Source organism: Eleutherodactylus coqui, chromosome 8, assembly GCF_035609145.1.
Source record: "Eleutherodactylus coqui strain aEleCoq1 chromosome 8, aEleCoq1.hap1, whole genome shotgun sequence".
Lineage (NCBI taxonomy): Eukaryota > Metazoa > Chordata > Amphibia > Anura > Eleutherodactylidae > Eleutherodactylus > Eleutherodactylus coqui.
The window spans coordinates 98,069,767-98,083,743 of record NC_089844.1 but is presented as its reverse complement, the minus strand read 5'-3'; the positions used below and the strand labels follow the sequence as shown (position 1 = coordinate 98,083,743).

Sequence of the window (13,977 nt, the reverse complement as noted above, 5' to 3'; positions counted from 1 at the left end):
TGTGTAAAAGGGTCATTTATTTATAGTGCTCTCCTGTGCTAAAAATGTCCCTTTCAGTCATGGGAAAATCCCTCTAAAGAGATTTTAAGGTTTTATACAAAGATTAATAATCACTAATAAATTAGTTTATGCAACTTTGTAATATACTATATAAATTCTGCTCTCGCTTTTCTAAGATATTAGCTTTATGAAAATTTCACTTTACACATTTATTAAGTATTTAAAAAGTATAAATTTTTTTTACCCACGAAGCAGACCATAGCCTAATCCTGGTGAAAGGCTTCTTTGGATTTTTTTTTAAAAAGGTAAAAAGATGATTAAATTGGTATCTCATAAATGAAAAAGTAACTTCAATATTGCTAGACTGCCATGAGGCTTTTCAGAGAGCCCGGGACCCATGGGTGAATTATATTCTTCCCTCCCAATACAATAGATTCTCAATTTCCTTATAAAACTTTAATTTTAAATATTTCTACACTGCCCTGCACATTGTGTTTTGGGTTGGGAATTTGCAAGAGATGCGACTTCCCTCTTGCTCCCACGGGATATAAAACGGGCCCTGGCCTGGCCACTACAAATTCAGTAATCCCCCAGTACGCATAGACGTATCAGTTCAACAGGTAACAACCAGATGGTTAACAGACAAATGCTTTGTTTGGTATTTTGTATTAAGCTATACTATGACTGTTAGTCATAGCTAAACTACAATAACAGTGCTGTACCTGTGCTAATGTTGCGATCTGTGGTTGTGTCTGAATAGTCATTTGTTGGGCTTCTGCTTCCGTCACAGCCGCGTCTCCACTCTGCTGCGTCTCTGCTCCAGATTCCATGGTCATTTAGTTACCTAAAAAGTAGATAAAACATATTTATTTCATTAGTAAATAGGATTTAAAATACCAGTGCAGCAACTCTATTGGATATGCCTCCACGCCTGGCTGCACACTGACACTTTTTAATTAACGGCATGCAAACGTAGTTCTAAAGAATGATTCTACAGTATAATCAGTTTAAATCTAAATAGAAATGTGCCAATTTCTCAAGGTCCTAGCGCCAATTTTCTAGTATTCAAGTTTCAACTTTTGGTACACTTTTGTGCAAAAACTTGCAACTTTTTATGCGATGTTTGACACATTGTTTTCCCTCAAAGTAGGCGTAGCTTAGCTGGATAGGCATTGCCTCCCATGGTCTAACATTTACCACAATGTTTGCAATAAACTGGCATATATCACAGCCCATATCTCTCTCGTAGCCGCTGTAGACTTGATTTTTGACAGGATAAGATGAACCAGATTTAAGAGGCGTTCACCACTTTGAAGATGTAGCACATCTTACCCCAGTGCAGTTTATATGAAACTAGGCATAGGAAACCTCTGTATTGATAAACAACCAGCAAAACCCCGCATAAAAATTCTGAGGCATATGCATAAAACATTTTTTAAAGCTCTCTGCACCTCTGGTCATGTGATATGCGGTGGGCTTTTCCTGCACACACAGGTCAAGGGGAACAAGAACGTCTGCCCTGCGGGAAACTACTCCGCAGCTGGAATCACACATTGATGTTTTTGTGGCAGTTTGCGCGAAAGCCAGAAGTGGTTTAGAAGGAAATGGGAAAGGACTTCTCCGTCCTGATGATCCACTCCTGGGCTTGGCTCAAAACACCATATCAAAACTGCACGCATTATTTCAGCCTCAGACATCCATGCAGAAGAACACACAATGGAGGGGAGATTTATCCAAGCAATTATGTCACAAATGAATTTGTATTGAAAGCGCGGGATCCATCACAAATTACCTTTGCCATACAATCTGAGATTAGCTGGAGGGAAAATCAGAAGCAATGCCAGAAATGATTATTTCACTGAAATAATAGTGGGTGCTTGGAACAAACTTCCAGCAGACGTGGTTGGAAAGTCAACAATAAATGAATTCCAGCTGCCTGGGATAATCAGACAGGAGACACCAAAGAACTTCTGATTGTAGTAATCCTGCCCAGATATTAAAGTAGTCAACCTTGTAAAGTTTTATTGAGGCATTATGGAGTGGTACAGGAGGACAGCGCGGCTCTTGGACACGAAGAGGTTGTGCACCCCGGTACTGGTGTAGCTTGGCTCCACCACAAGTGTGGGTGAAGACCTAGTGCTGGGCTATATCCGCTCAGTGTACAGGCACAATCTACGAATTGGCTGGCTGCAGCAAGGAACTAGTAGCGTGGGGACTGGGTTTTGCCTTGGATGGAGGGTTAGTTTCAGTTTTAGGCTTACATTATTAGCTGTAAATCCTTTCATGTTAATGCCGCCCCGCTCTCACATGGTAGTATTTATATCTAATGTAAGCCTAGCACTGAAACTAACCCTAACCCTCCATCCAAGGCAAAGCACAGTTCTTGAGGCAGCCAGTGAAGCGGGGTTGGTGTGCAGTGGAGCAGGGAGAAATCTCACAGCGCCGACATGGAATTAATGGGCAGAACAGTACGTACGATGGGATCGCCCAGGCAATAGTCACAGTGGTCACCGGTTGTATTGTCCACCAGCAGCCAAGAACACAACATCCCCCTCCCCCCGCCAGTCTCGCTGCAAGCATCCCTGCTGTACACTTCCGCCGTGCCCGCTACCTAATCAGAAGGTGGGCAGCTGCAGCCGTTCCCTTTGTGTTCCTAGACAGAGGGGCCGAGCGGCACTCTGAGCACCACTGGTGCCATTAGCCTTCTAAGTGGCAGATGTTCACAGTCCCCGTCTGCCTCGCAGCGCAGTCACTGTCGGGATACATAGTGTGCTTGCTCCACTGGTCGTTCCCGCTGCCTGGCCGTTACTGCTGTATCTTGTCTTCCAATCCGAAGCTAGGGGCATGACAGAGGCGTTCACTCCTAGTGACAGCTGTCACAGCACTAGCTTCCGGTGTCGACAAGATACACCAGTACCATGCACCCCTACTGTACATTAAACATACAGTCAAACCTCAGACAAGCAATCAAAATTGCACAAATATGAGAGATTGTGAAGGATGACCTTCCAAATAAAAGTATAGAGAAGCCTGGATGAAGTGTGGAATGTACAAATACTAATAGGTGTAGTATAAAAGCACAAAAACACCCTTAAATGACCAAACTAGTGAAAAAACACATTTTTAATGTCTGCCCCCCCTCACAGGATTGTCAGGCTCTGGAGGTCTCCTCTCTGTATTCCAATCACTTCATTGCAGTGCAGCCTCCTGCCTGATGTTTATCAGACACCACTGATTTTTTTTTTTAACTTTCACTTTCAATCAATCCCATTATGCAGCAGCCCAGACTAGTTAAGGCGATACCATTCTGCCTGCAGGGTAAACAGTTTATCATTACCTTTTATAGTCACTTAAACTACAGACCATAAGTATACAGTTAGAAGGCCTAGCCCTTTAAGATCAGGTCATGCTCAGCTGCATAGCTAGAGGTATAACCAGTAGAAAGAAAGAGATTGTGATCCTGCAGTATAGAGCTCTGGTGAGACCACATCTACAATACTATGATCAGTTCTGAGACCTCATCTACAGAAAGACAGATGAAAGAGAAGGAGTCCAAAGACGGGCTACAAAAATGGTGGAAGATCTGAAAAAACAAAAACTTATCAGGAAAGACTTGAACTTAAATTTGTATAGACCTACAGGAAAGAAGGGAGCGGGGAAACACGATGGAAACCTTTATATATGTTCAAGCTATGAATAAGATTCTGGAGGAAAATTATTTTATTAATGAAGCCAAACACCAGAAGAAGGGAGGGAAAGTCAGAACATTGCCAGAAATTAATATTTGTACTGAAAGTAGTGGATACTTGGCACAAACTTGGTTGGAAAATAATAAAATGAATTCAAGCTGCCTGGGATAACCATATATCTATCCTAAGAGAAAGAAAAAAAATAAAGATAAAATACAGTAAGGGCGGACTAGATAGACCATGCATTTTTTCCCCCTCTAGTCAGTTTTCTATGTTTCAGCAAAGAGACAGTTTGCATATAGCAGACAAAATGGTCTAATGCCAATTTCCATTAATTGCTTACATCCGGGAAGTATGGTCTTGCCTTGCACCTAGTAACATCTGTTTACCATGTAAAGTCCATATTTTACAGTAGACTTCTACCTGTGCCTTTACAGTTTATGTACAAGATTAAAGTTTTCATTTAAAGATGTTTTTCCACTACTTAAAACTGCTTCACAACTACTCGGTCTTTCCTGATTGCTGCTGACATGTGCCTGAAGCAGCCAATCATTGGCTATAGAAGGTCACTACTGCGGCCAGTGATTGGCTACAACAGTCACATGTTCTGGTAAGCAGCAACGAGTACTTATGAAGCGGTTTTTAAAGAGGTGGGAAAACCCCTTTCACAACTGAAGAGGTACAGGTTAAAGGGAACTATAGCATAAAGTACTGTATGGAATCCTTCTCCAACCGCTCTCCTTAAACAGCATGGCTCCCCTTTCCTCAGTACTTAGACGGTGCTGCAGCTTATGGGACGGGGCCCGAGCTGTTCGTGTGCAACAAGACATCTTGGTCATCCCCCTCTTCTGGCTCCCTCCCATTCACAGCTAAGTGCTGCCCCGCAATGTATTTTATTCACACAGCGTCAACATATCCAGCAGCCCTTTACAATTCATGGGCACATCACACATTCCAGAGTTACTTAATAAAGGAGTGAAACATATTGTAATGAAGGAAACAGGAGGCGAGATTCAAAGCTTGGTCATTGTGCCTCTTGCCGAGCCTGTGAGTCCCATGCTGCATTCAGGGTTAAGTGACAAAAGTTGTCATTACAAAAACCAATACCGCTCAGATAAGAAGTCACTACACAGACTAGAATGTAGTTGCAAACTGGTTGCAGAAGAGTCTTGTCCTTCTGGGGAGCAGTCCTCACAGGGATGGGCCTTTGGGGAAGTTTCACTGTATAAGCTCATACATCTAGCATCAGGAAGGCCGAATGCCCACAGATTATCGCTGCGGAATTTACGGTCAGACACCCGCTGCGAATTCCACAGAAATGTCCGTCCATACACGCTTTGGTAATCGACTCTCCCCTGCGATTTTCCGCTTGCATTAGGAGAATCGCGGCATGTTCTATTCTGTGCGGAAAATCGCGCGCACGCTTCCATTGCAGTCAATGGAAGCCGTCCGTTCCGCGATACTTCCGCTGTGAGGACTGTGGAAGTATTGTGGGAATCTGCGTGACCGCTGACGTGTCATGCGCGCCGGCTCTCCGGATGAGACACTCGCGGCGGATCCGGAGAGGCGAGTATAGGACGCTGGGTCTGATTCTGCTGTGATATTTCACAGGCAGAATCAGACCTGGCCGGGGGCATGAGGCCGAAGCCTGTAGAGCAGCAGTGTAGCTGTAAAGCCTTTCTAAATGCTTTAACAAGTATCAAAAGTGATTTTTAATTAGACAACTCACCACAAAAATAAAAAAAAATAAGTATAGCATTTCACTTCTATGCGTAGTAGCCAAATGCTCTTAGTGTGTCCCCCCCCCCCCCCCCCCCGATATATGGTCTCACTAATTACATGTCTTTTTTTGTGCATAGAAAACATGTCCATAAGTGGATACATATATATTTTTAAATATATTAATAGTGTCAGTTTTCTAAAAATATCTAGTTTTTGTTTGCACAAGCTGGAAAAGAAAAAAAAAAGGTTTGGCGTATTTCTGGAGACATAGGCGAGCAGGTGTGCTATACCTATTAGGTCTGTATACTTTGCACTACCTTTCTGAGGGGGCAGTTTAATTTGTTAGGAGTCTTGTAGGTTTAGATTTAGGTCTCGTTCACACAGAAACATTCTGATCAGCATTATACATTATTATTTGTAGGCCAAAAGCCAGAAGTGGAGCCTACCGAGAATGTCTTAATGGAGATATGTTATTTTTGGGACCCACTCCTGGTTTTGGCTTATAAATACGCATGCAAAATATTGACCAGAATACTGCCATGTGAACGAGGCCTTAGGCTGGGTTCCCACGGGACTGAAATCTCACACAAAGCTGCTCTCAAACATGCGCCATTTGGCATGGGTTTTAAAGTGGTTTTATTCCGCTGAGGAAATGTCTCCCCATAGAGAGAAGATAGCCCGTAGCAGAATCGACGATACAATTGACAGGTCACGGATTTGAATTCCGCAAAACGTCAGTTTCCACGCGGCTTTTGCAAATCTCGTCCACTTTGCTGCTTAGTCTCAGGTTTAAAGATGCACACGGAATTTCCGTGTGGAAAGTCCGCCTTGTGTGGACCCAGCCTTAGGCCTCATGTCCACGGGCAGGACGGATTCCTCCTGCGGTAGCCTGCAGCGGGATCCTACCCTGCCCGCAGCCATGGACATTTTCTCACCTGTCCTGATGTGGTGGTGGTGGTGGTGGTGGTGGGGTCTTCTCCATCTTGGCCGGGTCTCCTATCTTCTGCACGGTGGATGTGTGCCGTGCACAGTACATTTAGAAATAAATCTCCTGCTTTCCCGCAGATGTGTGGCACATCCGCAGTGTCAGCTGAGGGTGTGCCACGGATCGGATTGCTTCCATTGACTTCAATGGAAGCAGTCAGTGCTAGATCCACAGAAAAACGAAACAAGCTGCGATTTGTTTTCCGGACCGAAAGGTCCATAAGCTTTAATTAATTAGTGGATACCCACACATTCCTATGGGTTGCTTGATTTGTAGATCTCCCCCGCGGGTGCCCCATGTGGATTTCGCAAATCAAATTTGCCTGTGGACATGACGCCTTGGAATGGCAGATGTAACTTAACCTTTTTCCACCCCATGATGTACATGTATGCCACAGGAGGGAAGAGTTTCAGGCAAACTGTCGTGCATGTGGATGGCACGGGCTCAAATACTGAGTTGGTACCATCCACAGCGGAACCCGACTGACCCACAGGGTGCCACTGCAACGAAGAGAGCTATGATCTCCATTGTTAACCGCTACATGCTGCGATGATGGTTGAATCTGACATGCAAGCAGTTAAAGAAAGTGAACTTTGACATTAATCAGCCCTCTGCCATCAAAAAAAAAAAAAAAATAGTTATAGGTCTTGGAACACAACCATACCAAACCAAATTTTTGCACTTACCTTAAAATCTCTTTTCTCGCCTCGTTCATTGGAGGACACAGCTGAAAATCTTGGGTACTGCCACTAAGAGGCAGACACAAAGCAGAAAAGTGTTCGCTCCTCCTATTAGCTATACCCCCTTCTGCAGGCACCAATCTAACTAGTTTGTATGCAGTAGGAGCAGCCAAGTAGGATACAAAACTAACAGTCAATATGACAAAACTATTAAACTGTAACTTGGAGTAGCACCATATGCAACTGCAAAGACTCTCTAAAAAGGAGAAACATATCCATAAAAATACTAGCAGCGTGGGTGGGTATTGTGTGCCCCAATGAACGAGACAAGAGATTTTATGTTAAAGTACAAAAATCTTGGTCTTCTCGTCCGTATCATTGGGGGGCCCAGCTGAAGACCTTGGGACATTCCACAGCAGTCCTTTAAAAGGTGGGAAAAGTATCGAAGGATGCATAGGTCAGTTTAAGACAGTTTGTAAGACTCTCCGACCAAGGGAGGCGTCCACGGACACAAAAGTATGCACCCGGTAAAAGTATGAAAAGGTGCGCAACGAAGTCCATGTAGTGGCTTTACACATCTGCATAGTGGAAGTCCCGTTGCGTACCAGCCACAAGGCACCCATTGTCCAAGTAGAATGGAGCAATTTTGCCTTTAGCATGGTATACCTCTGCCACTGTTGATCACATCCAGCTAGAAATAAACTACCTTGGAAGGTGCAAGACAATGTTTTGGACCATCAGGAATCATGAACAGAGAATCTGAAAGATACTGTTTGAGAAAGGTAGATCTGTAAGGCTCCATGAGATCTTGACGATTTATATATGCGGCAGTCGTTACTTTGTCAGATTGGACTCACACTGAATCATAGAATCTTAAGAGTTGAAAAGGGGCCTTGGATCCAACCTTCTGCTTAATGCCGGATACACTAAATCATCCTAGACAGAGGTCTGTCCAGCATTTGTTTGAAGACCTATATTGAAGTAGAATTCATCACCTACCTTGACAATCTGTTCCATTCATTGCTTACCCTGTCAAAGTTTTCTCCAATATCTAATTTGTGTCTTCTCCTTTTCAGTTTCATCCCATTGCTTCTAATCTTTCCTTGTGCAAATGAGAATAGGGCTGATCCCTCTGCAGTGTGACAGCCCTTCAGATATTTGTAGACAGCTATTAAAGTCTCCTCTCCGCCTTCTTTTTTGCAATCTAAACATTCCCAGATCCTTTAACCGTTCTTCATAGGACATGATTTGCAGACCACTCACCATCTTGGTAACTCTTCTCTGAACTTCCTCCAGTTTGCTGCGGTCTGTTTTAAGTTGCGGTGCCCAGAACTGGACACTTTATCCCAGATGAGGTCTGACTAAGGAAGAGTAGGGGGGATATTTACCTCACGTGATCTAGACTGTATGCTTCTCGTAATGCAACCCAGAATTGAGTTTACATTTTTTGCTGCTGCATCACATTGTTGACTCATGGTCAGTCTGATATATTAGTATACCCAAGTCTTTCATATGTGCTGCTTAGCCAAATTCCTACCATTCTGTATGTGCTTTTTTTCCTTTTCTATTGCCCAAATCTAGGACTTCACATTTCTCCCTGTTAAATACTAGTATGTTAGCCACTGCCCACTGTTCAAGCTTATCCTCTCTCTCTGTGTTCTGTAAAGTTAGCTACCCCCAATGCTTTGTGTTGTCAGCAAACTTGATCAGTTTCCCCTCAATTCTCTTATCTAGATCATTCATAAAAATGTTAATCACTGGGCTCAGGACAGAACCTTGTGGGAACCCAGTTGACACATTCTTCCAATTAGATGTACAGCCATTTATGCCTCCTCAGAGCACGATCTCTGAGCAAGTTGTGAATCTACCCAACAGTTGCCTAGTTGATCCCATATTTGTTTTTTTTCTCCTTCAATAAGGATTGCATGAGATACTTTGTCAAATGTTTTATTAAAGTCAAAATATTCTATACTGCATTTTCCCAAATAACCCAGTCCATGATTCTGTCATAGAAGGAAATTAGATTTGTCTGGCACGACTTGTTTGTTGCAAACCCATGTTGGCTCTGGGTAATTATTCCATTCTCATCCAACTCCTTGCATATATGTGGTTTAATAAATTTGTTGATAGCCCTTTCCTGCTATAGAAGTCAGGCTCACAGGCCTGTAGTTTCCTGGATCCACCCTATTACCTTTTTTGAAAAATCGAGACATTTGCTCTTCTTCAATCTTCCGGAACGTCTCCTGTTCTCCGGGAATTTTTAAAGATTACGGCAAGTGGTTTAGCATTTACCTGTGCTGCTTCTTTCAGCATCTTGGGATAGACTTCATCTGGACCTGGAGACTTGAATTCATTTAAATTGTTGTTTAAGTGTTGTATCACCATCTGTTTACAGATGGTCTAGAGTATTTTATTCCTTCAGAAGCACAGGGGGAAAAAAATATATATCAGTTGAGGTTATATTTTCTGAGCGAAACCAGATACAAAATAGGAATTCAAAAGTTCGGCCTTCCCAATATAATTTTTAAATCAATTCACCATTTTAATCCTGTAAACATCCTAGAGCTTCTTTGACTTTTCTTTTGCTTTTGACATCCCCCCCAAAATCCTTTTTTATTGCTTTTGGCCTTTGTTGTAAGCCTCAAATGTATTAGCTTTAGCTTTTCTGGCACTTGCCCTACAGTTTCTGCAGACCACATTATATTCTTCCTTAGATACGCCCACCTCTCTTTCCACTTGATAAACATTTTTCTTCCTTTTTAGCATGTGTGCAAGTTCTGTGTTCATCCATCCTGGTCTCTTTAACAGCTTCCCATTCTTCCTTCTTTTAGGGATTGCTAACGATTGTGCTTTGAGAATCTGATTTAGCAATATTTCCAACTTTGTCAAACATTTCTGTCCTTAAGAGCATCCAGCCATTGAATCCTTCCTATCCTCTTTCAATAGTATCTGCCTTTTAGAAATCCAACTTTGAGGTCTGAGTCTTCTAAGGTCTTCCTCCCTATGTTATCCAAAATTCAAGGATAGCATGATCACTGCTTCCCAAGGTCCCAGCCACTTTTCTTCCTCAACCATTTCCTCCCTGTTGATAAGAATTTGCTCCACGTTAGCAGATAACTTGATCTCCCAAAAGGTAGAAGAGAACAAGGGTGTCAGCAAGAGCAGATAAGAATTTGTTGGATCTATTACTTTTGTCTGACAGAGATCCCCAACAAATGGCTAGAAAGTTAAAATCTCCCATGATCACTAGGTCGTACTTTTTTTTTTTTTTTTAGAGCTTGGCCATCTGATGTAGAAAGAGTTCATTCATATCTTCTGCTTATCCAGGTGGCCTATAGTAAATGCCTACAATAGTGTCCTTTCTGTTGTTCTCTCCTTGTATTCTTACTCAGTTTCTACAGAACTACCATGCTCTGAAAGCTTGAATATCTGGGGAGCCATACGCTTTCCTAACATACACCGCAATACCTCCTCCCTTTTTATTAAGTCTGTTTCTTATAAATAAGTCGAATCCTTCAAGCCTTGTATTCCAATCATGCTCATCATCCCACCAAGTTTCCGAGATGCCTATGACATCATATTTCTCTTCCTGTGTTAGGAGCTCCAATTCCCCCGGTTTGTTTCCCATGCTCTGTGCATTTGTTGAGAAGGAAAGTAGAAGAGCAAGAGACACGGCTCAAACTAAACTGGTGTAAATTTTTTGTCTTTGTTCCCACTTCTTGTATTCATTAGCTGTATATTTTTTAGCTGGCCTTTCACTTCCCTTATTGTTCTAGTTTAAAGCTCTACTGATGAGAGTAGCAAGGTGCCTGCCAAATATATGCTTAACTGTCATTGTAAAGTGCAACCCATCTCTAACAAGCAGTCCATCATATAGGCAATTCACTCCATGGTCTAAAAATTCAAATCTTTGCCGACTGCACCATCAACATAGCCAGTTGTTCACCTCTACAATCCTGTTCCATGTACTTATTTCATGACCATCCACTGGGAGGATGGATAAGACTGCCTGCGTTCCTTCATTTTCCTGCCGAAGTCTTCAGATAGTTGCAAGGTCCTTTTTTGCATTGTCATTTGTCCCTACATGTATTAGTAGGAATGGGTGGTGTGCTGTAGAACTGAAGATTCTTGATAGCCTACGAGACACATCTTTGATTTGTGCACCTGAAAGACAGCACACCTCTCGTGAGGCTATGTCAATTCTGCAGACAGCAGCCTCTGTTTCTTTTATTAGCGCATCGCTCCACAGCCAGCACTCTCCTTTTCTTCATCCAGGAGGGTTCCCGAGTGCTTACTAGAGACTGTTCTTTGTGGGCAGTCGTTTTTTGATGTACCTCTTCATTGTTCTCCTGCGTGAGAGCCTGGTACAGGTTCCCAAGCAGTATGGGTGCTGGCTGACTCCTGACCCTCCTGCTTCTTTGGGTTACATACTTCCATTCCTCTGCTTCCGCAGATACACTGAACATTTATTTTCCTTCAACATTCTGGAGTTACTTCAAGGAATTCCTCACCTTCCTTAAGGAGTTTCAATGTAGTTATTCTCTGCTCAAGACTTTGCACCTTTTCCTCCAACAGAGACACAAGCTTGCATTTCTGAAAGGTAAGTTTTAGCTTTTCCTCTGGCAGGTCTGTAAACATGTAGCATATATTGCAGCTCCCCATATGACTACCCTACCCTTCCATTTTGCAGTCAGTTAATGTCCACCTCTAAAAGTCAAGAAATCTTGTAATATTTAAGCTATAAAGAGGTTAGTAAGTGTAAAAATTTGTGTGCTGTTAGGCACGTGGTCTGGCGATGTCCTCTGAGCAACTAGACCCGGCTAAACCCAGCAACCGTCCTACTCACAACGACTCTTTAATCTTCCCAGAATGCACCAGGAATAAGCAAATTCTCTTCCTGGCGTTCCAACAGGTGAAGACTCTGGAAGGCCTGTCAGCTGGAGCGCAAAGTGACGACGTTCCAACACGTTTATCGGTAACTTGGTCTCCTTTCTGGTCCAAGTTTCTTTGGCGAAGAGATTCTTCTGAGTACCCCCCCCCCCCCCCCCCCCAGCCAGAACGGCTCGCATCTGTGGAGAGTACCTGCCATTGGAGGGTCAGAAAGAAACATCCTACTAGATGGATCTGTAGGGACTCCAACCACCAAAACAGGGAGCAGCGAGTGTACATGTGTATTGCCCGAATCCAAGAAGCTGTTGAAGAGTGGCAATAACCAGGTCTGCCTCCTACAGACCTAAAACTAAAACTAGTTAGATTGGTGCCTGCAGGAGGGTTATTGCTAGTAGAAGGAGCCAACACTTTCTGCTTAGTGTCTGCCTCCTTGTGGCAGTAGCTTTACCCAAGGTCTTCAGCTGTGCCCGCCAATGATAAATGCTGGAAAAAAAAAATACCAAAAAATTGTTGCGTCACGTTCTTAAAGAGTTAAAACTTACCTGTCACTTCAGATGACTTTTCAGAATTAAGGCCCACTTACAAGGGTATATAGTCTGAGTATTTCATGGATAGCACATGGATACATTATAGCCCATGAGGCTATTCACATGTGCAAGTTTTCACATGAACTGATGGTCCGTAAAAAAAAAAAAAAAAATTAACTTTACTAAATTGCAGCCTGACCTATTGTGGTACGCATCACGGCTGAGAGTAGGACATGCCAAGTCCACTGTCCTGCGCATCATATGGGGTGTCCGTGGGCTGTTTGAAGGGAGTTGCACCTGAGAAACTGTAGTGTGTGTACATGAATAACACCATTTTCAACTATCATGTGACTTGTATCCTACATTTTAATTTGCAGTTTTCCCCTCAGCAGGTTCCAAGACATCTCAAGAGAAACAATGTTGCTCCCCCATTACTATCATCGTTGGGAATTGTGAACTTCTCCTTCACCTATCATTCAGTGTTTCACATTGCAATGTGAAACGCTGAATGATCAGGTTTTAAACTTAACGAGAAGCTAACGACCCAATGAAACTAAACGAACGAGAAGCGCATGATTCTCATTCATCATTGAGTCCTTAGCGCATGATTATCGTTCACTTTCATTTGAGCGATCTTTAAAATAATCCATTTCCTTTATTTCCCCAAGAATAAGAGGACCAGGCACATTGAAATAACCTGATCCTTCTCTGACTTCTGCCATGAGGGAGAGTCTCGGAAGGGTCCCCATACACCGGTAGTTATCAGATCCCACCAAAAAAAGGTTTATGGTGTGCATAAAAGAGTATTTCTATCATCATTAACATCTGGATTTTTTGTGGACTTTTAAGAAAGCCTTAGGCCCCTTGTCCAGGGGCAAGACGGAATATCGCTAGCGATATTCTGCCACTTGGGAGAGAGCTGTCAGTTCTTTGCGGTGAGCCTATTTGACAGATAGGCTCATTGCAGAGAATCGCGGCATGCTGCGATTTCAGTCCCGCGAGTGGAGAATCGCTATGATTCTCCGTTCGTGGACAGGAGGCTGCGCTTTCCATAGCAATGCTATAGAAAGCGTGCACTGCGTTACCCGCGGCAGGATTTTATCATCATACGACAAGAGCTGGAACAAGTCTGTGACTTCCCAACATTTTTTTAAATTATTAAACTCAACAGCTTTAAGAGAGATTTCAATATCTAGTGTTCCTTTAACACCAATATCTATAAAATCATATATCCATGAAGAATACAAAGGCAGAATCACTACAAAGCACAACCTGTGTCTATCAATCATTCTGCAGTCATATATACATGAACATACAAATGCATCTGTAAATAGGTTAGCATTCAATTAGATGATCGCCTGACCAGGTTCAGGAAAGGTGCTAGAAAGGATTAAGGTCTCAAAGATTAGTAAATTATCTCATCAGCATATATCAGGAAATATGTAAAGGCAACAGTCTATGCAATGCAGATAGCCATGAACGAT

General features: G+C 42.8%; 1 protein-coding gene across 4 annotated transcripts in view; it reads right to left on the bottom strand.

The window, feature by feature from the left end:
* Positions 1-13,977, bottom strand: part of CREB1 (cAMP responsive element binding protein 1) — a 44,147-nt gene that overhangs the window by 14,200 nt on the left and 15,970 nt on the right. For all 4 annotated transcript variants that reach the window (XM_066576099.1, XM_066576101.1, XM_066576098.1 and 1 more), the window contains one exon: positions 723-844. In XM_066576099.1, the coding sequence (XP_066432196.1) occupies positions 723-836 (114 nt within the window). In that variant the 5' untranslated portion in view covers positions 837-844. The remainder of the gene's footprint in view (positions 1-722; positions 845-13,977) is intronic.